Source organism: Diceros bicornis, chromosome 28 (assembly GCF_020826845.1).
Source record: "Diceros bicornis minor isolate mBicDic1 chromosome 28, mDicBic1.mat.cur, whole genome shotgun sequence".
Classification (NCBI taxonomy): domain Eukaryota; kingdom Metazoa; phylum Chordata; class Mammalia; order Perissodactyla; family Rhinocerotidae; genus Diceros; species Diceros bicornis.
Genome location: NC_080767.1, coordinates 18,117,880 through 18,139,354, shown reverse-complemented (window position 1 = coordinate 18,139,354; position 21,475 = coordinate 18,117,880). Strand labels below are relative to the sequence as shown.

The 21,475-nt window shown below is 46.4% G+C and overlaps 1 protein-coding gene across 5 annotated transcripts in view; it reads left to right on the top strand.

The window, feature by feature from the left end:
• EPB41L4B (erythrocyte membrane protein band 4.1 like 4B) overlaps positions 1 to 21,475 on the top strand; it is a 133,016-nt gene that overhangs the window by 103,839 nt on the left and 7,702 nt on the right. For 3 of the 5 annotated variants that reach the window (XM_058523736.1, XM_058523740.1, XM_058523735.1), the window contains exons 20-23: positions 1,263 to 1,361; positions 7,347 to 7,536; positions 9,387 to 9,464; positions 18,700 to 18,768. In XM_058523736.1, the coding sequence (XP_058379719.1) occupies positions 1,263 to 1,361; positions 7,347 to 7,536; positions 9,387 to 9,464; positions 18,700 to 18,768 (436 nt within the window). The remainder of the gene's footprint in view (positions 1 to 1,262; positions 1,362 to 7,346; positions 7,537 to 9,386; positions 9,465 to 18,699; positions 18,769 to 21,475) is intronic. The other 2 variants (XM_058523738.1, XM_058523737.1) reach the window with 1 other exon arrangement.

Here is a 21,475-nt window from a genome sequence, read left to right as displayed (position 1 = left end):
TTTCACCAGGATCCTCTTCATTGCTCAAAGGACCTTTCTAAAATGCAAAACTGACTATGCCACTTCCTTGCCTAAAACCTTTGGTGACTGCCATTGCCTTCAGTGTAAACACCTCAGCCTGAGGCCTCTCGTGACCTGGCCCCTGCTTCCCCCTCTAGTCTCAATCCCCTGCTCTTCTGTTGGGAACTTACCCATCAGCAGTTCCAGTGCCTCGCGTTCTGCCAGGTCTCCACTCTGTCTCCCATCTTGGAAGTCTTCCCTCCATCTGGTTAAATGTAAACTCCTCCACGAAGCTTTCCAGATACCAGCCATTTCACCCAAGCAGAGTTATGTGGTCCCGTACCAGGCTATGTGTTCTTCCAGGGACTGTATTCAGTTGACTCTGGAGTCCCAGTTTGAGGAAATCATAAACCTAGAATACATTGACTCCAATTCTTTATTTGCTCAGTCACAAGTTTATTCAACAAACATTTATTAGGCACTGGCCACATACTTATCACCATATTAGGCAGTGAATAGAGGAGAAAATGGAGGCCCAGAAGTGTTAACTGACTTGTGAGAGGTCCCTTGCTGAGGATGTCAACTTGTTTTGATGCCCTTTGAGCCCGGAGGGCATTTCTGATTTTTTAAGTGAAATTAGTCATGACCACTACAAAAATGTGTGAAAGCTTTTCCTTAAAATCACTGTTTTGAGTGGGGCCCATTGGTTATCTGGCATATTTTATTGAGGAAATATAAAAGTGAGACTTAATTTTTAATATTTTCACATGTACATAGAATTAAAACGTTTTAGACCAAGTCTCAAAGGTCATCTGATTATGCATTTTTCTCTTTAAATACTCTATTTTTTTTTAACATATTCTGTGCTGTGTTTAAAGTAACATAGCTACCAAATTAGTTGTAAGTAAAAATGGATTATCCAACAGGTTTCTCTTTATTTATTTTACTGGCAAAACCTGGTTATTAACCAAACCCTGATATTAGGGGTGGGTGTTTTTGGCAGGGAAATTTTACATGGTACCCCGATTATATTTAGTTCCCTCTTGCTATATTTTCTTCCCTATGTTTTTTTTTTAGTTTTTTGTTTTTGGATTTTCTACAGTATTTTTAATAATTATATTTAATAAGTAGAGTGAAGAGAAAAAATGGACATCTTGACTATCAATATTAGGTATAAATTAACTAAGAAGGCTGTCCCTACAGCTGAAACAAGATCATAAGCCTTTTTCTTGGTGTTGTTCTGTGTTTTGGTATGTCTCTAGAAGTCCTATTCCTATACGTGTGGAAACTACCCAACCAGCTGTGGAAAAGCCAGAAATCAAGCCTCCCCGAGTGAGGAAGTTAACGAGACAATACAGTTTGTGAGTTCTGTACTGCACATTTTTCAATTATAACAGCAAAAGTGATGCTACATGTTCAGTTATAAATGCTTCTTAGCCCCTCACGCCATTCCCAAAGAGCCATTCTAAAAATATAGTTTGGGGCGGGCCCCGTGGCTTAGCGGTTAAGTGTGCACACTCCCCTACTGGTGGCCCGGGTTCGGATCCCTGGCGCGCACCAATGCACCGCTTCTCCGGCCATGCTGAGGCCGCGTCCCATATACAGCAACTAGAAGGATGTGCAACTATGACATATAACTATCTACTGGGGCTTTGGGGTAAAAAAGGAGGAGGATTGGCAATAGATGTTAGCTCAGAGCCAGTCTTCCTCAGCAAAAAGAGGAGAGTTAGCATGGATGTTAGCTCAGGGCTGATCTTCCTCACAAAAAAAAAATAAAAAATAAAAAAAATAAAAATATAGTTTGTTTCCAGAGTCATAATGGAACTAGACCCTTCTCCCTGAAAACATTACATAGTTGGCATATGTATTCATTATTGATTGCTGTGTAACAAATTACCCCAAAATTTAATGGCTTAAAACAATCCACATTTATTACTTCACAGTTTCTGTGGGTTGGGAGTCCAGGCACGGCTTTGCTGGGTCTTCTGTGTCAGAGTCTCTCATAAGGCTGCATTCAAGGGTTGACAAGGGCTGCAGTCTCATCTGAAGGCTCATTAATGTAGTTTGGGCCAGGATTGAGTTCCTTGAGGGCTGTTTAACTGAGGACATCAGTGCCTTGCTGGCTTTTGGCTGGAAGTTGCCCTCAGTTCCTAGTTATGTGGGCCTCTCTAGCTTTTTCCGTCAGAGAAAGCACACAAGAAGAGCCAGAGAGAGCGCTAGGAAGGCAAAGATCATGGTCTTTTGTAACCAATTCACGGAAATGACCTCCCATCACTTTGCCCTCTTCTGTTCATTAGAAGCAAGTCACTAGGTCCAGCCCACACTCAAGGGGAGGGGATTACACGGGGGCATGATTCTAGGAGGGGGAGTCACGGGGAGCCATATCAGACGCTGCCTCCACGGCACATCAGTGAAATGGTGACATTGTCTGTCAACAGAACCAAAGCTAATCACTGAGCTATCTCAGACCTGTAGGAGGAGCCATATCCCAAAGTGTCCCAGAACCGCCAGGGCCTGTCCAGTTCTGTTCCGCTTCACAGAAGTTTCTCGTGTGCACAGGGCTGTTCTAGGCACCATGGGGGAAGAACAAAATGACTTTGACAATTCCCATCTGAGGACTCACAATTTATTAGAGGGAAACACAATGTGCAAATAATTATAATCCAAAGAAGACAGGCAAATGCCATAGTAAGGGTGGTGCTCTAGTAATAGTAGTAGCCGTAGTCACAATGGCAGTTCCCATTTCTTGACCAGGCACGTGGCACATGCCTGGATGTGGAATTGGTCAGGGAGCTGCAGGGGGATCCTTGGGTGCAATGGGAAGCATGGGGCCCTGGCTAGTTTATTGCTGTAAGCTATTGAGGAAATTACTCTTTGAACCTCTCCTTCATCTGTAAAATGGGTGAGATAGTACCTACCTCTGAGGAATTTTGTGGGGGTTAACATGAGATACTGTGGGTACAGCTCCTGGCAAGGGACCTGGCCAGAGGATGAGTTAGTTCCCCTTCCTTTCTTCTCAAGGACTTGAAAGCTTCTGAGAAAAGGTCAAGTTTAGGGGGTACCCAGAGTGCAAAGTGTAGGACAGGGCGCATAACTCCGGATGCAATTCTCAAACAGTCATCACAGGCCTGCCACTTGCACCTTGTGAAAAGGAGAAGAGGCAGGGGTTTTTTAAGGGCAGACACATCCCACCTCATTAGCCTTAATAGAAACTTCTGGACAGTATAGCAGATGTATTTCCTCGGAAAGCAAGTCAGATTCAAATATAATTAACAGTCCTAATGATCTCTGGGGGACAAATTAAACCATGGAAAATCTGCTCCCCTGAGGATAAAGCTGGCAGGATTAGCCTTTCCTTTTACATTTTGAAACTCAAGATGTTATCATCACCCATTCAGGATATGTAATCCTGTTGGAAACAATGCTAATACATGGCCTGGAAGGAAAGAAAATTTAACTAACTCATCAAATTGCCTCTTTTAGGGAAACTCTTTCCAAACCTCTAACTTCACATGTGTATTTTTTAAGCTGCTCCAAAGTATTCTGCTTCGAAAATCAAAGAATGGTAGAATTTTCCCCGTTAGTAGTAAACAGCAAAAGAATGGATCAGATTTTCCCTGTTTTACGTTTTTGTACCATAAATAGTTCTTGAATTATTAACACTGGTTACCACTTATTTTCTCTTCTCTTCCACTCATAGATATTGATGAAATTAATAAACGCATGGTCAAAGGAATACAGATGGAAAAACTCAGATTTCTCATTTCCTAAAAAATATTTCTGCACTATTATTTTTGAGATATAGGGATGTGTGTACATGCACAGCCCTTTTGGCTGTTACAGTATTCCAGGTTCCTACACCAGAATTATGTGTATTTGGAATTCAGGGTACTCCACCAAGTGCTCTGAACCAGGTTTCAAATCACTGCTTTTAAGGATGTAAACAAAAACCTCAGCTTTGTTCTTTTCAGGAAATATGACACAGGGAAGAAAAGTGTGGCTGCTGTGTGCATAGTGGAAGGGAGAAACAGAACTCTGCAAAGAGTTTGAGGCAGGTAGAAATGTCATCCTTATATGATACCAGCTAGTATGTTTAGAAAACGATGAGCTGCTTTGTTTTTTTCCAGAAATGTAACTTTACTATTTATTTAAACATAGTGTAGGGGCCAGCCCCATGGCTTAGCGGTTAAGTGTGCACGCTCCGCTGCTGGTGGCCTGGGTTCGGATCCCGGGCATGCACTGACGCACCGCTTGTCCAGCCATGCTGAGGCGGCGTCCCACATACAGCAACTAGAAGGATGTGCAACTATGACATACAACTATCTACTGGGGCTTTGGGGAGAAAAAAGGAAGAGGATTGGCAATAGATGTTAGCTCAGGGCCAGTCTTCCTCAGCAAAAAGAGGAGGATTGGCATGGGTGTTAGCTGAGGGCTGATCTTCCTCACAAATAAATAAATAAATAAATAAGTAAACATAGTGTAAATGTCTAAAAAAATTCATGCAAGGCAGAAATGTCCCGAGAGAAAAGTAACTAATTCCCTAGAATCACGTCATCAAAAATAACCAATGTTCACATTTGATGACTGTGACTCTAGCCACTTTTCTAAGCAGACATATTGTTAAAATAGAAAGAAATAATTTCAAAGAAAAGAATCATACTACACATAAAATTTTACTTATGAAAGTGTTGTTTCGTGAATTTACCTCAGAAACTGAGGTAAAGTTGAAAGACTTGATGAACCTTAGATATATGTTTCTTTGCCATAAGATCTAAGTTAAGACAAAAGGCTATAGAAACCATTAAGAATTTGGAGTCTTTCTCAATTTTAGACAGTATTAGTGGACTTCCTGCTGTGAACAATGAGCTGTTTTTTAAATGACCTTTTATGTAAAACTAAATAATAACCATGCTTTTAAGGTTAAAATTATTTTCATGAGGTAGAAAGAAAGTTTAACCCCACTCTTCCTCTTAACTAGCTATGTGAGCTTGAGCAAGTAGTTTCATAATCAGCCACTGAATATCATCTGCTTCTCTGAAAATGGAGATCATAATACAGAGTTGTTGTGAAAATTAAATGGGCTAATGCATGTGTAACTGATTTGAATTACTCCTCAGCATGGATCCAAAATCGTGATGTCATTAATTTTTCCACTTACTTGTTCAAACGGCCCCCCTACCCCGCCCCCCCTTACTAGTAATAAATCCTAAATTCTCCTTTTGAGGTTTTTCCATACACAAACTGCTCTAAAATCCCCCAGAGCTCTCCTCAGCCAGGCCCATCCATGCTGCACTTGTGTTCCATGGCCACGTGTTTCCCACAAGGCCCACTGCTGCAGTGAGGTCCTCATTAGGGACCCTGCAGAGGCCACACTGGTGCCCACTGGTCACAGGTCTTTTTTCTACACTCTTTTGCTAAGCTATCATTTCTAAAACACAACTCCTGTGCCAGGGTGGCTCCACATGAAAGACCCTTAGGGAAAGTCTGTCAGTCTCCAAGACTACTCTCAGGTTTGATGATTTGCTAGAAGGCCTCACAGGACTCAGAAAAACTATTATATTCTCTGTTATGGTTAATTACATACACGAAAGGATACAGATTAAAATCAGCAAAGGGAAAAGGTGCCTAGGGTGGAGTCCAGGAAGACCAGGCACAAGCATCTAGTTGTCTTCTCCTAGAGGAGTCTCAGGGGCAGTGCTTAATTCTCCGAGCAACAATGTGTGACATGTGAAGTATTGCCAATCAGAGAAGCTCAGCTGAGCCTTGGCATCCACAGTTTTTATTGGGAATCAGTCAAGTAGGCATGGAACACCCATGTGACTGACCTTATCTACTCAATCTCTAGCCCTTCAGAGGTCAAACTGATACAACATTGCCCAAAACCCCAGGCATACATAAAGAGACGTTCACCACAAATCACACTGATAACATAAACTATCTGGCATGGCCCAAGGTCTCAGGGATACAAAGACACTCTTATAAGGCGGGATATTCCAAGGGCTCAGAGGTTCTCCCAGGAGCTTGGCAATGACCAGTGGTTCCTTTGGAATGTGCAGGATTTGAGCATCCCAGGCCTGCTGAGTTAGCCCTTTACTGCACAGGCAGCAATATGTCCACACTAAGAATGGGGGATGGATGCTGCTGCTCTGGTCCTGTGCCAGGATAACCAGACTGGAAGGGCTTCTGCCTTGATATACCTTGTGGAAGGTCAAACCTTCCCCATAAATCCAAGCCCTGGAGACAAGCCCAGGGTGCCAACCCAGACTTCTCCTCCCTCATGATGACTTTCCGTCTAGTGCTCTTTTCTGCCTGGATCATCCCATTCCATCAGAGAGGTTCTAAGACTGTAGCTACTTGGCCCCAAAATAAATGCACCCAACTCCTCCCCTATAACCAGTTTATCGCACCAAAGGGACAGTTGCTGTTAGGCCATAAAAGGGGCCATTACACCCTTCACTCAGAGCAGTGGGTTCCTACAAGCCTTGTATTTACCCTCCTAAGGGAAGCCATTCAGAATAATATCCCTTGGTTTGGTGGTTCCTCAAAAAGTTAATAGGACTACCATATGACCCACCAGTTCTACCCAAGTGGAATTCCAATCCAAAAGAATTGAAAACAGGGACTCAAACAGATATTAGTACACCCGTGTTTATAGCACCACTAGTCACAATAGCCAAAATGTGGAAACAACCCAAGTGTCCATCAACAGATGAACAGATACAAGAATATAGTCTATCCATACGATGGAATATTATTCAGCCATAGAAAGGAATGAAATTTTGACATATGCTACAAGAGTGGACCTTGAAAACATTACGGTAAATAAAATAAGCCGGATACAGAAGGACATATATTGTATGATCCCACTTATATGAGGTACCTAGAGTACTCAAATTCATCCAGACAGAAAGCAGAACAGATGTTACCAGGGGCCACAGGGAGAGGGCAATGGGAAGTTGTTGTTCAATGGATACAGAGTTGCTCTTGGGGATGATGAAAAAGTGTTGAGTATAGATAGTGGTGATGGTTACATAACATTGTGAATGTATTTAATGCCATGGAATTGTATGTTTACAAATGGGTAAAATGATAAATATTACGTTATATATGTTTTTCCATAATTAAAAAAAATTTTTTTTTAATCCCTTGGCAAGTGACAGAAAATCCAGCCCAAATTTGCTTTGGCAAAAACGTCAGTGTATTGGATCCTGTAAGCTGGACATCTGGTAGACATCTTTTTGGAAAGCCCTCAACCCCCATCCTGGCCATCCCACCCCTCCCTGCCCTCCCTCCACGCCCCACAGCCTGTTTATTATTGTAATGAACAGAGCTTCATGTGCTTTTAGTAACCGCAGTGATGAAGACGACCTCCCTCCAGACCTGGCAGAGGCAGTGGGAGCGACCACAACTGCAACCACAAACACCACCACGGCCGCCACCACACAAGTCTCAGCACCTCTGGTGTCCCCCAAGGTCCACAAAATCAGCTCGCCTCAGAATTCAGAGGGCAAGGGCCAGCTGTCCCCGGGGGCCAAGGTACGGGAAAAAGCCCTGAGGAGCAGCTGTACCTGTGGGAATTCACTATAAACTTAATGCGTGGCATCCTGTGTGCATTTAAATTTTGCATAATCAACTCTGTGCACACCTAAAACAGCAACAACCACCAAAGCATGTTTTTTATATACCCTGTCCCTGAAAGATAAGCTAACCATTTATGAGAGACAAATAGTATAATAAAACCATGCACACTGTAATTTAAAGAAAATTTAAGAGATTTTTAAGGGCAATTTTAATTTTAGAATACCATCCCCACATAAGCTATTACTCCACTGTAAAGAGAGAAGGCGAAAAACAGGTTTTTCCCCCATAATGGAAAATTTGGAGGAGTAAAAACATAGACGTGTCCCCATCCCGTTCCTCACATTGAATAGCCTGTTAATAGTTTGAAAATGGGAAATAATATTTGGCAGTCTGAAATTTCAGGAAATTGCCAGCAATGTGAATGGGCTGTGACAAAGGCTTTACACAGGGCATTTCTCTTGGTTTTCTTTGAGTGATCTTTAGTTGTGGTCAGTCTTTAGCAATTAGTCCAAATAAGGTTTAACCTGTTGCTCTCCAAGCAGATGCCGAGTTGAAGGCCACTTGGTCCGTGGACCCACTGAGGCACGGTGTGTGCGTGGGGTGGGGGCCCTGAAGGCAAGACCAGAGTCGGCCTTTCCCAGACTCTGTTCCCAGCTGCTCCTTTCACACGCCGTATGGCTGCTTGAAACGAGCAGGCGCTCCACAGCCCTTGTTTCTCCAAGTCTCCATTTCCTCCTCCTAAAAATGGGAATAAGATCTGCTTGGCTCAGGGGCTAGCATCAGGTCTAGCAGAGATTAAACTCGTGCAAACTGGATGCCCGAGACTCCTGAAGCTTCAGGGCTCACGATTGCTGATAACATCTAAGTTACAGCCATCCAGGCCCACATCCTGCATGACCAAGGCCAGTCTTGCACTGGGTCTCTTTCCGGGGTCATGGGAAAACCTCTGTGTTCCTCAACAGGAACCTGGCTGAACCTCTCAGCCAGCGACTGGCCCAGACTGAGGCTCGCTTCTTTTCTGTAGATCACCTCCTGGTAATTTGAGTTGGGTTCACCTCCACTGTGCAGAGTTCCTCGTATTGCTTTGTCCCAAGTGTGGACACAGGCTCCTATCATATATCTCACACCATGGTTAAAACCAAGTGAAAACATTTACACAACAGAAGGGAGTTCAGTGGGGATGCGGGCAACATCCTACCAGAGGCCCCAGGGCTCCCTCTCCTGGCCATCTCTCTCCTTAGGGCCCTGCTTGCCCCAAGTTGATGGGGCTTATTTTTTTCCCCATAAAGGGCCTCAAGGCCCCCGTGGTGCTGAGACCCCAGGGCAAGAGGGAAAAAACGTTTTCCAAAAAAATGAACGTGATTTTCAGAAGTACCACTCTCCCTTATAGATCTTCCTCGTCATTGTGCAGATGAGTTTAGCACCTTGAGGCCTTGACCCTCCTGATCCAGGATGGAGTCTTTGTTCTCTCTGTATATTCAAAGGATTCTTGAAGTGTTTTTCCCCCAAAAGACCGGTCAAAGAGCACTCAAAGCATTTAAGAAAAATTGTTTGCAGCTTCAAAAGAGATAGTTCCCCATCCTACACCCCGCTTCTACCCATTAAGGTTTCAGAAAAAATTGGGGGTTCAGTCTCAACATCTTGCACACTGCTGAGCAAGGGAACTGTGTGGAGGATTGGTGTAATAATAAATTCAGTGTTAGAAAGCGGGGAGAGGAGAGATAGAGAGCCTCTGTGTCTTCTGGTGAACTTCCGTGTCAATCCAGAGCCGTCACTCACTGGGATATTTTTGTCTTCCTTCCTAGAGCCCCTCTAACCGAGGAGGTGCCTTTACCTTGGAGCCGGGCGATCTCCTGATGGATTTCACAGAAGCCACTCCTCTGGTAAACTTCCCATTTTGCTAAAAGCCACAGACCATAGAAACATCTTGGCAGTGGGACAGATGGACAGAGGTGGGCATTGCTGTTGGGAAGGCTCTTCCTCTTGTCCTGCTCACAGCCTGGAGGCTCAGGGATTGGCTTTCTTCGAGAGTTTGGGCACATGGGGACCCTCCACCTCACAGAGCCTTAGAGGGAGGGCAGGTCTCCCTTTCCTCTGAAGGTGGCTGCAGGGGTCCCGCCCCAGCCTGTCTGCTGCTCCTCAAGCATTGTAGGGTTCCTTGGTGCTTGAGCCTCGGCTTCTTGGCTTCCTGGGCTGCACCCCGCGTGCCCACCCATGTCGCTTTCAACAACACGCTCAGGTCTGGAGCACCAGATCAAGGCCTCACCCCGGCTTTCCAGGCCCCTCGTGCCTCCTCACTATCCTCCATCCTCTGCATACAGGTCTTCCCTTAGGAATGGTAGCCCTCATGGGACTCCTGCAGGTGAGAAACCCCTTCAGGGGAGAGAGCACTGAACCAGGAGTCACATAGGCCAGACCAGGCTCCAATCTCTGCTCCCCTCCGTAAGAGCCTTGTCATTGGATAGTTGCTGTCAAATAAGATGTCATTGTTTGCCCTGTATGCCTAAAAGTGTTCTAAGGATCACATGAGAGTGAGAGAGAGTGCCCTTGAACAATAATATAAAGCACCATAAATATGTGTAAGATATTATGAATATTGTTAGATGACACAGGCAGACTTGGATGTATCTTTGCCTGGGCTCAGCCTAATACCCAAGTATACCTGAGCATACATCATGGTCCACAAATTTGGAATGTGAGCCAAGTCAAAAATTATCTCTGAGAACCTGCTGTGCGCCTGGCTGTGTGCAAGGCTCTGGGACTGGATAGGGCAGCTAGAGGCTGGAGAGTCAGGTTGATAAAGGGCCAAGATGGACAGGAGGGCTGTGCAGAAGATGCTCAGGGAGAAGCCAGCAGTGGGAGTCATTCAGGACTGGCTCACTGGAGAAGGATGTGATAGATGCGAAGAATTTTTGGAAGGCTCTCAAGAGGGGACAAATGAGGCAGAACGCCGTCCAGGCTTTAGGAGTGGTCGTGGTTCCTGCCACAGCTGACACAAGGAACTCACTTGTGATTTGTACAGTTGTACTTTTCACCTGGGGAGTTGGTACAGTCTGAGAGCTTCAAGTCAGTGCCTCTGGATAAGCAGCTGAGAACTGACGGTGGGCGACACCCTGCTCTGGGGACCTTCAGTTACTCCCTTCTCATGTTCGAGTAAATGAAGCCGACTTATTCAGACCTTCTCGTTAGACTAGTTGTCAAGATAGGATAACCCAGAAACAAAGGGCCTTCGTTCATCACCTCATCGCCCCTTTCCACGGATGGGGAAACTGAGTCCCAGAGGGGGGTAATTACATAGGGACTGAGCTGCCACTGGAACCCGGGTGTTCTGGCTCCTTCTCTGGTGCTCTTTGCATCCAATTGGCCTGGATCCGGCCTCCTCTTTAGAGAGCTTGCCACTTTGGAAAAGAGCGATGCCTGGAAGAAGGTCTGTGTTTAAATTCTCCCCAGATGGGAAAGTAGAACAAGAGGCATGGAGGGAGGGACAGCAAATTAGGTGACCTTGACCTGGTGCCACATCAGTATCCCACTGAGGATCCCAAGTGAGGCCTTACATCCTAGGAAGGCTGTGTTGTGGGAGATGGAGGCTGGGGCAGCAATCTGAAGACATCCAGTCCAGCTAGAGGGCAGCATCCTCCAAAGGGACCTGAGAACCCCTAGGGTACACCCTGAAGGCCTACGAAGGCAAAAGGGGAGAAAGCTAAGTTCCAAGTTCCACGGTGAACTTGGCCTGGCAGGAATAGAAGCCAGTGGGAGAGACATCTCTCTGAGTTAGGCTCTTGAGCAACTGCCAGGCTGCTGCAATATGCTACAATTAATGCCATAAGAGAGTCTATATAAACTACTACTGCTGTGGGACCCAGTGCCTAACCCTGTCTGGGGGCACTGGGGAAAAGAAGACTTCATGGTGCTAGGGTTTTAAAGTATAGGGAGGAATTTGCCAGATGGAGTAACAGGCTAAAGCGTTCTGTGAAGAAGGAAAATACTGAATATTTATTAAAGGTTCTGGTAGATCTGAGAACTAGGATTAGTTTACAAAAAAAATATATCTTGGCTTTGACAGGAGTGATGGGATTCTCTTAAAGACCATTGTGTTGTGGATCCAGCTTGTAGGTTTAATTGCCCTATCTTCTCTTTATGTGAACATAACAGACTGAGGTTAGAAGGGAAGCAGCATCTGGCAGAGACCCAGAGGTCCTCTGATCTGGGGTGCCAATTCCTGCCAAGTGACTGTCCAGCCTCCACTTGTACCCCTCCAACAACAGGCAGCTCACTCCTTCTCCCCAGGACACTCTGGTTGCATCTCTGGGCTGCTCTGACTGAGGTCTGAAACAGGGTCGAGGGTGCCGCACTGCCCAGGCACGGGACAGCTGAGGTCCTCGTACTGCGCGGCTCCCCACTTCACAGCTGAAGTTTGCAGTGAATACGTGTTCTCAGGATGAAGCATCCTTTGTCTTGCTTGTGTGGGTTTGAGGCGTGAGTGCATATTCACTCAGAAGGTATGCCGGCAGGCTAGTGCTTTGGCAAAAGCCCACTCCGTTTTGGATTTTCCTTGGCATCATTGGCTTTGACCTTACTACACTCCAGAGCCCTGTCTCTGTGGGTACTGAAAGGTCCTAGAGAGGGAGAGGGACTCCAGCAGCCTGCTCCTCCCTTTATCTGGTCTTCTTCCCTCCATCTCCTCCATCTGCTCCTCCCAGCATCACAGAAATGCAAGCTGTAGCCCTCGCTGCCCTCGTTGTTGGGGTAATGGAGGGGCATGGTGTCTGTGTCTCAGAGGTCAGCCGAGGAGAGACTGGACTTAGGGTCTGGGGCTGGATGAGACTCCTAAACCCACATCACTACCCTGGATCCTTGGGCCAGAGCTGGAAGGACAGGGAGCTGGAGAGAGAGGAGTGGGACAGATTTTCTTGCCTTCATTCAACAACGTTCCCTTAAGACACTATCAGAGCGAGTTCAACTCGTGTGACTTTCAACCCTTGTAATCCCTTCTCTGTGTGGAGTGATTTTCAAAGAAGCATAGTCGAGACAGCCAAGAATAATAAAAAGGTTCAATCTTTAACTGGCATCCTTCAAAATAATGAAAGGAGATTAAATTAACACCTCTTGGTAACACTTCTTGAATCTCTTTTTGCTTAATTCCCTTCACCCTGCACTACCCCAAGGACTTTCGTCCTCAAACTCTCCACAAAAACATTCTTTCCAGCTTCACTCTTGTAGCATTCTTTTCCTCCTTTTTCCAAATCTTTTCTTCTCCAATCCCCCACTCTTTTATTGTGTGGCTCAGTTTAGCAATCCAAGTTCTACAACCTCTGCAGCTTTGTTGTCCACCCATTTCCAGAATCTGCATCACAGCCTTCGTAATCAGATCAGATTTCTACCTGGGCTGAGAGAGGTGGGGCATGAGGGTGGGGAGGGAGGAAGGCAAGTGAGTGAGGACAGCAGCCACTCTCCATCGGGTATTCTCTGCTGGGGTATGAGTATAAGCACGTGCACGGAAGGTGTTGGTGTTAATCAAGTTGGGGTGTTGGAAGGAGGGTACATTTACATACCAATAGTGTTGACCTAGGAATGCAGAATCCTGCCCCCAACTCCAGGTCAGTCGTGCCAGCTTCCCTCCCCAGGTAACATAGATCATAAACACCCGTGCCTTGTTTGTTCCGTATGCTTTCTCTTTGGGGCTTGTCTCTCCCTGATCCCTGTACTTCATGAACCACTTACCCAACTGCACAGCACAGCTGGTCAGAACCCAGGTCTCTTCTGGGCCAGGGAATGTTAGTCAAGAGTTCACAGGTCAGGGAGGAGATTGGGCTGGTCGAAGGAAGGCTGTGTAGGGGGCAGAACGAGCCCTGGGTTGGGTGTCAGAAGAACAGGGTTTCCATTTGTCTCACTAACTTAGTTTTTATTTTGAACCTCATTCTATCAGGAGGGCTAACACTTAACCTCAAGTCAAATCAGAGTGGCCTCTTAGTCTCCCTGGGGTTTCATCCCTGTTCTCCAGGCACAGGAAGATGGAGGGAAGTCGATTTAGTTCGTGATGTCACCTGTTTGCTGATATAGCTGGGACACTCTCTGCTGCTCTCATGCCCCTTCTGGGTGGGTGGAAATCACCGTTCTGCTGGGATGTGAATCCCTATCTGCTAGACACACCATACAGCCATTCTGATCTGGGGCCTGCCACCTCCCCACCTCTACCTGAGCAGAGGGCGCAGGTCTTCTCTGCTCTTTCTTCCCTGTTCCCCAACCTCAGCCCAGGGAGGAGGAGCCCAGGGCCCCTTTGCTCAGACTCACTAGTATCTACCCCTCCTCCCTTTCCCTCAGACTTTTCTCCGCATCTTCAAACTGGCAATGTCTTTTCTCATCTGGATAATGAAGAAGGCTTACACCTTTTCATCATCATTTGTCTATGCCAAAATCTTTCTGTTCCCCGAGGAGTCAGATTTTGAAACTTAAAAAGCCAAGTAGAACCTAGTGGCCTGAATGTGAAAAAGACCCAAGGAGGAAAGGAAATCTCAGGAGAAAAAATAAATTTCAAAATAGTGTCCTATTACGTATGTTATCCTATTTCTTGATCATTTACTAAGAGTCAAGGGTGTGGGAGGCCCAGGAACACTCTTTTGTTTAAATCCACTCAGATGCGTATTTAGAAAGGTCAGAGATGCTTGTGGGATGGATCAACATTTCTTTACCATAAAAGTCCAATGCTGGGCAAAGCCTTAAGTCATTCATTATAATCTTCAATTCAGATACGACCTGGTGTCCGGTACACAATTTGATCTCTAGGCAGTATGTCCATGTTTGTTGGTCGTTTATGCCAGCTTTTATCTTCTTCAAAAAGCACACATTGGGCTGGCCCCGTGGCGCAAGCGGTTAAGTGCGCATGCTCCGCTGCGGCGGCCTGGGGTTCGCCAGTTTGGATCCTGGGCGCGCACCAACACACCACTTGTCAAGCCATGCAGTGGCAGCGTCCCTTATAAAGGAAGATGGGCATGGATGTTAGCCCAGGGCCAGTCTTCCTCAGCAAAATAAAGAGGAGGATTGGCAGATGTTAGCTCAGGGCCGATCTTTCTCACAAAAAAAAAAAAAAAAAAACACACACACATTGAGTGGCTGCTGTTATCTGCAAGGGAAAGACCTCGTGGCCTGGGGTCCCTGGTGTAGCTGGTTCTGGCTGGGGCATCGATGCATTGGGGCAGTGGTGGGAAATGAACCTGAAGGACAGGCGGGAGCCAGCTTCATGCAGGCCTTAGATACCATCCTGTGCAGTGTAGGATTTATCCTGAGGACCAGAGAGAGCAGTGAGGGGATTTTAAGTAGGCTGGTAAAACTTAACTGCAGGTGACTAATATGGACTCACTTGTTTCTGAAGAGTGAATTTAGAAACAATCAACCAAAGAGTGTAGACCCATGGATTTTGAGTTCGCAAATGCAATTTCTGCATCTCCCAAATTTGAATAGTAAAACAAGGCTGTTATGAAGGCCATTGTGAGATAATGGTTGTAAAAGCCCCTTGGAAATTGTCCAGGACCACGCAGTGGTAAAGAGGATGGAGTTAGATCAATTTGGAGACAGAAAAGAGGCCTGCAATTTTCCTGATCATTTTTCAATGAAAATGAAAGGCTGTGCTTTATTCATTATGGCAGGATCACACCAACTACTTCAGGAAACTCTTGAGCTAAAAGGCGTGCATATTTATTTTCTAGAGTGAATGGTCTCTCCCTGAAACCCTAACTAACCTCGTCAGTGGCCCCCTCTCCTAATATCAGAGCATTCTCTCTTCACCATCCTCATCCTCACCAGTATAAGCTGTTGGACCTCTGCTGAGTGCATGGCACTATAAAGGGCTGGAGCGGGAACCTGGTATCTCAAGTGATATGGCATTTTCTCACAATGCTTGGTATCTTCCAGCTAAGCAGCAAGGTACCCAGTGCCAATACGAGACTCCAAGGCCTGGGCCCATGGGTATGGGAGTGGGGATCAGGGCCCGTATGTCTTCTGAACACAGATAAAGAGCCATGACAGGTTAAATCCTAAAATCTATGTTCCTCCTCGCTAATATATCTCTTTCCTGGAGCTCCCTGGTGGACATCTGCTCACCTATATACCATGATGTGGGCTCTTACTTAGCAGAGTGCGGGAGGCCACTGGGCATGGAAGGCAAACACTCTCCAGTGTGTGGCCACTCCTCAAATTGCCCCCGTGGCCAACATCACTAATTCATCAGAGCTTTCTTTCTGGTTTGACCTGGGCAATGCTTCAGAATCCTCAACAGCGTGCCAGGAAGCCACTGCCAGTCCTGTGCAGCTGGCACAGGATGGCCCCTACCTGCCAGCCCAGGGAATGGGGTTTTGATGTGTTGTTCTGCTCAGATAGTGAAGACAGATGAGGGCCAGAGAGGAGGAGAGAAGGCGGAGAGAGGAGGGAGGCGGGAGGGACTAGAAGCTAGTTGGCCAGAGGCCGCAAGTAGGCTGCGGGTGAGGCTGGCTTGCTAGCAGTCTGGGGTTGACAGATCCGTCTTGCACTGTGCTATCTTTCTCTCCTTCCCCCTCCCTTATCTCCTCTTCCTCTTCCTCCCCTCTCACCACCTCCTCCTCCCCTTCTCTCCTCTCCTCGTGAGCAGGCAGAGCCCGCCAGCGCCCCCCACTGTGCCCACTCTCGCTGTTCTCCTCCACTCTCTCTCCCCATGAAGGAAGAGACCACTGGAGTTTGCATGCACCCTCCAATCAAAACGAGGCTGGTAGGTACCCTGGCAGGGAGAGGGGCCTGGCCAGGAGAGGTGAGGCGGGCAGGAACCACCAGGTGGCGGCCCCATGGGTGTACACCAGCGCCAGACCTCCAGAAGAGCCCGGCTGACAGGTGCTCTCACTCCAGGATGGATGCAGAGTTTGGAGTCCAGCCAGCCCTGGTCAAACTGGGACACACGGCTGTGGTCCTGCCCCTTCGTCTCTAGGTCTCAAGAACCAGGAAGAGTTTCTTTTCCTAGAGCTTTGATGAGCATAGATGCTTTTCCCAGAAAGAAAAATCTTAGTTGCATTTCTATTGAATATAAAAACTTTTTTTAACTTGTCTTTTCCTGCTATTTATCAAGCAACAATATGAATATTCCATAACGACTTGAAAGGAATCACCCATAATTTCAGCGTAGCACAACTTTTTTTCATTTTTGCGTGTGTCCTTCTAATATTTATTCATATTCATTCATAACTTTACATAGTTAAATCATAGTATCCGTATCATCTCCTGTTTTTCTCTTTTCACTTAGTGTTGTGTTGTTTCTATCTGGTTCTTGTTGCCACATTCTGTATGACTGTGGATATTCCATCAAGTGAGTGGTCCACCATTTACTAATAGATTTACAGCAGTACATGTGCTTTGTTTCCAGTTTGTCACTATTCAAGGGAACACGTATAGTTTTTGCGTCAGGTATTTGGTTGTCTCAGGCTAGACCCTGCTGGGTTCGATATTGCAACTTTGGCCTTGTTCCCTTTCTAAAATGGTTACACCAAGTGATGGCACCATCAGAAGAGTGAATATGCTTTGCCACAGTGGAGCAACACAGACTGTCACTGTTGGAATATATTTTTCTTATTTAGAGCAGGTATAAAATAATTCTTTGAAGTTGCCAACTTTCACGTTTCTTTAATAGCAATCATCAACCTCTTTTCCCCTTCCACTTCATGATGATCTGAGAGTCTTATCTGTATGTTACTTTTCACTTCGCTGTTGGTCTCAGAACGCCATGTTGCACCATTAGGCCGTGTGAGGAGGATGCACCACGAGACTTCCCCCAGAGTCGTTCTCTTGCTGTGCTGCGGGCAGCCACGACCGGCAATCTGAGTGGACACCTGAGTCTCTGGGAATTTTGAGATGTTTAGAGACCGAAGAGAGATTGGGGAAGGGGAGCAGGCTTGGGCTGGACATCTCAGTGCACATAGCAAGGACGCTGTCCTTCCCAGATCGGTTGGGTTGAGACCTAATCCACTCATTCAGAAACCTCAGAAGATTGAGGTCTGGTCTGATGTGTTCTTGCTCATCCCTACCTTAACCCCCTTTAGAACGACTCAAGGGCATCAAGTAGCTATTCCAGGGTCTATAGGCAAGACCCTGAGAGACACACAGGCTGCCGCCAATGGTCACTGGTGGGCTTGGTGTCTTGTCTGCAGCCCTCTGGTGGCGGGTGGCCCCATATGCGTTCACCAGCAGATGTGCAGGCAGTTTCTGTGCCCGGGGGCTGCAGACAAGCTAGTGCCAGAGTCGTCAAGTCCCTGAGCCTGCTGGTAGTCCGCTAGGCCGCCTTAAAGAAATAATCTCCCCCATTCCCCAACGCCTCCAGGAGGCCAAAGACAAAATGACCAAAGAGAAAGGAATGGAAGCAAAGGCTCTTTTTGGCCACCCACCACTATCTGATCATGCTGGTGCATCCACCCTCTTTCAGACCAGCCCTGTGCTGCAGCCGCTCCCAGTGCTGGGCACTTCTGATCGCCCTGCCTTCGGTTCCCAAAGGCCATGGTGGTAGGAGTCTCACGTGCTTACGTGGGTTCTCCTGAGGTTTTCCTCTATTGCTCAGAGGAGCCCAACAACTAAAGTGAACAGACGGGTTATACTTTCTGGCCTAATTAGTCTGGGCCTCCTGGGACTCTGTCCACTGTGATAGACTGTGTCCCAGGATGTGACATCTCAGCAGCCTCGAGTCCATTCCCCTCAGCTGCAGAGAGGCTGTCAGCAGCCACCCCAGGCAGTCCAGGCCTGCCTCATTATACACCCTGATCATAGCCTTTTGTGGATCAGGCCATACGCAGGGCCCAGCATGCCTGAGAGGCCCAAGCCGACCCAGTGAAGGGAGTTCCAGGGCGAGGTAAGGGTGGGGTGCCATACAAACACGAGACTCTAGCCTGTCATCCCTGCTGAGTCCTGGCCCCACAGTACAATGACAGGCACAGATACAACCGCTGGGCAACACTCCTAAGGAACGCTTTGTGTATTTCCTTTCACAAGCAATGATGGCTCCGTGTGTGTTCCCTGAATCCTATAGTTCAGTTTTAAAAGCGCACTGCCAAAGATTTCTGAACTTAGTTTTCTAATCTGAAAATAACACTCTTCTCTTTCTCTTTTTTGAAGATAAAAACATTCCCGGCTGATACAGTGACCCCGTTTCCTGATCCTTTCATTACAGGGCCACAGTTTACCGTAAGTAGATCCAGACAACAGATTTGTGTTTTAAGACATTGTTCCCTGGTGGCATACTTTTCTGTGGAATGCCAGGCAGTGATGTCAACAGCTTCTTTTAATCACTGTGAGCTCTGTGAGGTTGGGAAGGAGCTGGGGTTTGGGAGGTCTGCATCTTTTACTTATTTTATTTTGTTTGATTGAGATGAGCTTCACGTAACGTAAAATTAACCATTTTAAAGTGACAATTCGGTGACATTTAGGACATTTGGTGTCATGCAATTACTACCTCTATCTTGTTCCAAAACATTTTTATCACCCCCAAAGGAAGGCTCATATCCATTAAGCAGTCACTCCCCATTTCCCTCCTCCCTCCGGCCCCTGGCAACCACCAATCTGCCTTCTATCTCTATGGATTTACTTAATTTGGATATTTAATAAAAATGGAATCATATAATATGTGACCTTTTGTATCTGGCTTCTTTCACTCAGCACAGTGTTTCTGAGGCTCATGCATGTTGTAGCATGTATCAGTAATTCATTTCTTTTTATGGTGGAATAATATTCTATCATAGGTATATACCACAATTTGTTGATCCATTCATTCACTGATGGGTATTTGGTTTGTTTCCACCTGTTGGCTATTGTCAATAACGCTGCTATGAACATGTGTATACACGTATTTGTTTGAGTCCCTGTTTTTGATTCTTTTGGGTCTGATCTGCGTCTTGATAATGACATGATCTTAAGTAAGTCACTTTACCACTCTGAGCATCAGTCTCCTCTTATTTAAAGTGGAAACAATGATAAGAATATCCTCCTTGTATCTGATAGAGGCAAGGATCGAAAGGGATCAAGAACTTGAAAGTACTTTACCAACCACAGATGTCAAGTATGATCCCACAAATGTCAAGTATGATTGCTGTTTCTCAAGGCTGGAGAGGCAAGGTGGTGTAATTAACAAGAGCAAGTAGTCATGACAACTGGCATCATGTTACCACCTCTCTGTGTGGCTGGGCGACTTATTTAAACTCTCTGCAAACTGTTGAAATGTTTTTAAACATTTAAATATTGTAGTTTCCTTATCTGCAAAAGGAGAGACTTTGATGATTTTCAGGCTTCTTTTCAGCTGCTCAACTCTTCTTTAAATGAAAGCTTCTGCAGAAGCCGAATGGAGCAGAGAAGTGGGGAGTTCAGTGTCCCTCCTCTTTCCCTTCACCCTCTCCTCCTTTCAGGGATCAGAGTTTGCAATTCCCAGAACTGAATGATTCCTGAGGCTCCTTCCAAAGGATTTCTGGCCAATCTGGAGGATCCGTGAGGAGGCCTAGGGACAGCAGTCTCATGAACTGGATGCTGGTCACTACTTGAAGTGGCTTCAGCCATGTGGAGAGGGAGAGAATGAGCCACTGCCTGATTCAGGTTTCAGAGGACAAACAGAGATGGGAAGGTGTCTAGCAGTCCAGGCAGAGGCAAAAACAGGTTCCTAGAACAATCCAATTTTAGGGTCATGAGCTGCTTCTAGCACCTGCCTTTTAAGAACCAGAGGGCAGAGACACAGGGGCTGGGCCAGGGTGTTAAATGCTACTGCCCCGACATTCGTCCCACCCCTGCAGTTTTGCTGGGCACAGCTCCCCAGCTGGAATCTCTGGCTTGGCTTCCCTCAGTTGGCCATGGCAGGCACTCTGGCATCCAGCCCAGCCTTGGCAGTGCCGTGAGACACCCAGGCAAGCCCTTCCTGAAAAGCTGGGGGCCAAGATGGAGCAGGAAGCCAATGTCAGAAACCACGCTAGGACTTTTAAGAACTGGGCAAGAGTGGCTGGAAGGCAGCTGGAGCGGGCAGAAGGAACAGCATGAACCAGAGTCCTGGGACAGGAGGGATCATCCCATATTCAAGGGACTGAAATGAAAGCCAGTGGGACTAGAATGCAGAGAGCAGGGGAGTGGGGCATGAGAGGAGGAAGGGGAGGAATGCAGGGACAAACACCATAGTTTTGGCCTTGTAGGCCACAGTAGGGATTCTGATCTGTATCCTAAGAGCAATGGGAAGCCTCTGAAGGACTTTAAGCAGGGCAGTGACAGGGCAGGTGCATTTGGAAATGACCCCTGTGACAGCAGTGGAAGGACAGTTGGGTCCAGGCAGAGTGGATTCAGCATAGTAGTCTAGAAATCTAGGACAGCAGTTCAAGGGAGAGAGGGCAGAGCTTGACCCAGAGCAGTTTTGACAGTGGAGGTGAAGAATAGTGCACAGATGGGGGAGATATTTAGGAGGTTGGTAAGGAATTGGATTGGATGAGGGAGAGGGACAGTCAACAATGGTTCCCAGATTTCTGACTTGTAAAATGTGATGGACAGTGGGTCCACTCACTGAGATAAGGAAATCTAAAAGAAGACTGGATTGGGAAGGATAATGAGTTTGCCTCTGGCCATGATTTGTTAGAAATGCCTTGGACAGAGAAAGCATTTGACAAGATACAGCATCCATTTATGATAAAAACTCTGAATAAAATGGGTGTAGAAGGAAAGTACCTCAACATAATAAAGACCATATGTGAGAAACCCACAGGTAATATCATCCTCAATGGTGAAAAACTGAAAGCTATCCCTCTAAGAACAGGAACCAGACAAGGATGCCCACTGTCACCACTCCTATCTAACATAGTACTGGAAGTCCTAGCCAGAGCCATCAGGCAAGAGAAAGAAATAAAAGGGATCCAAATTGGAAAGGAAT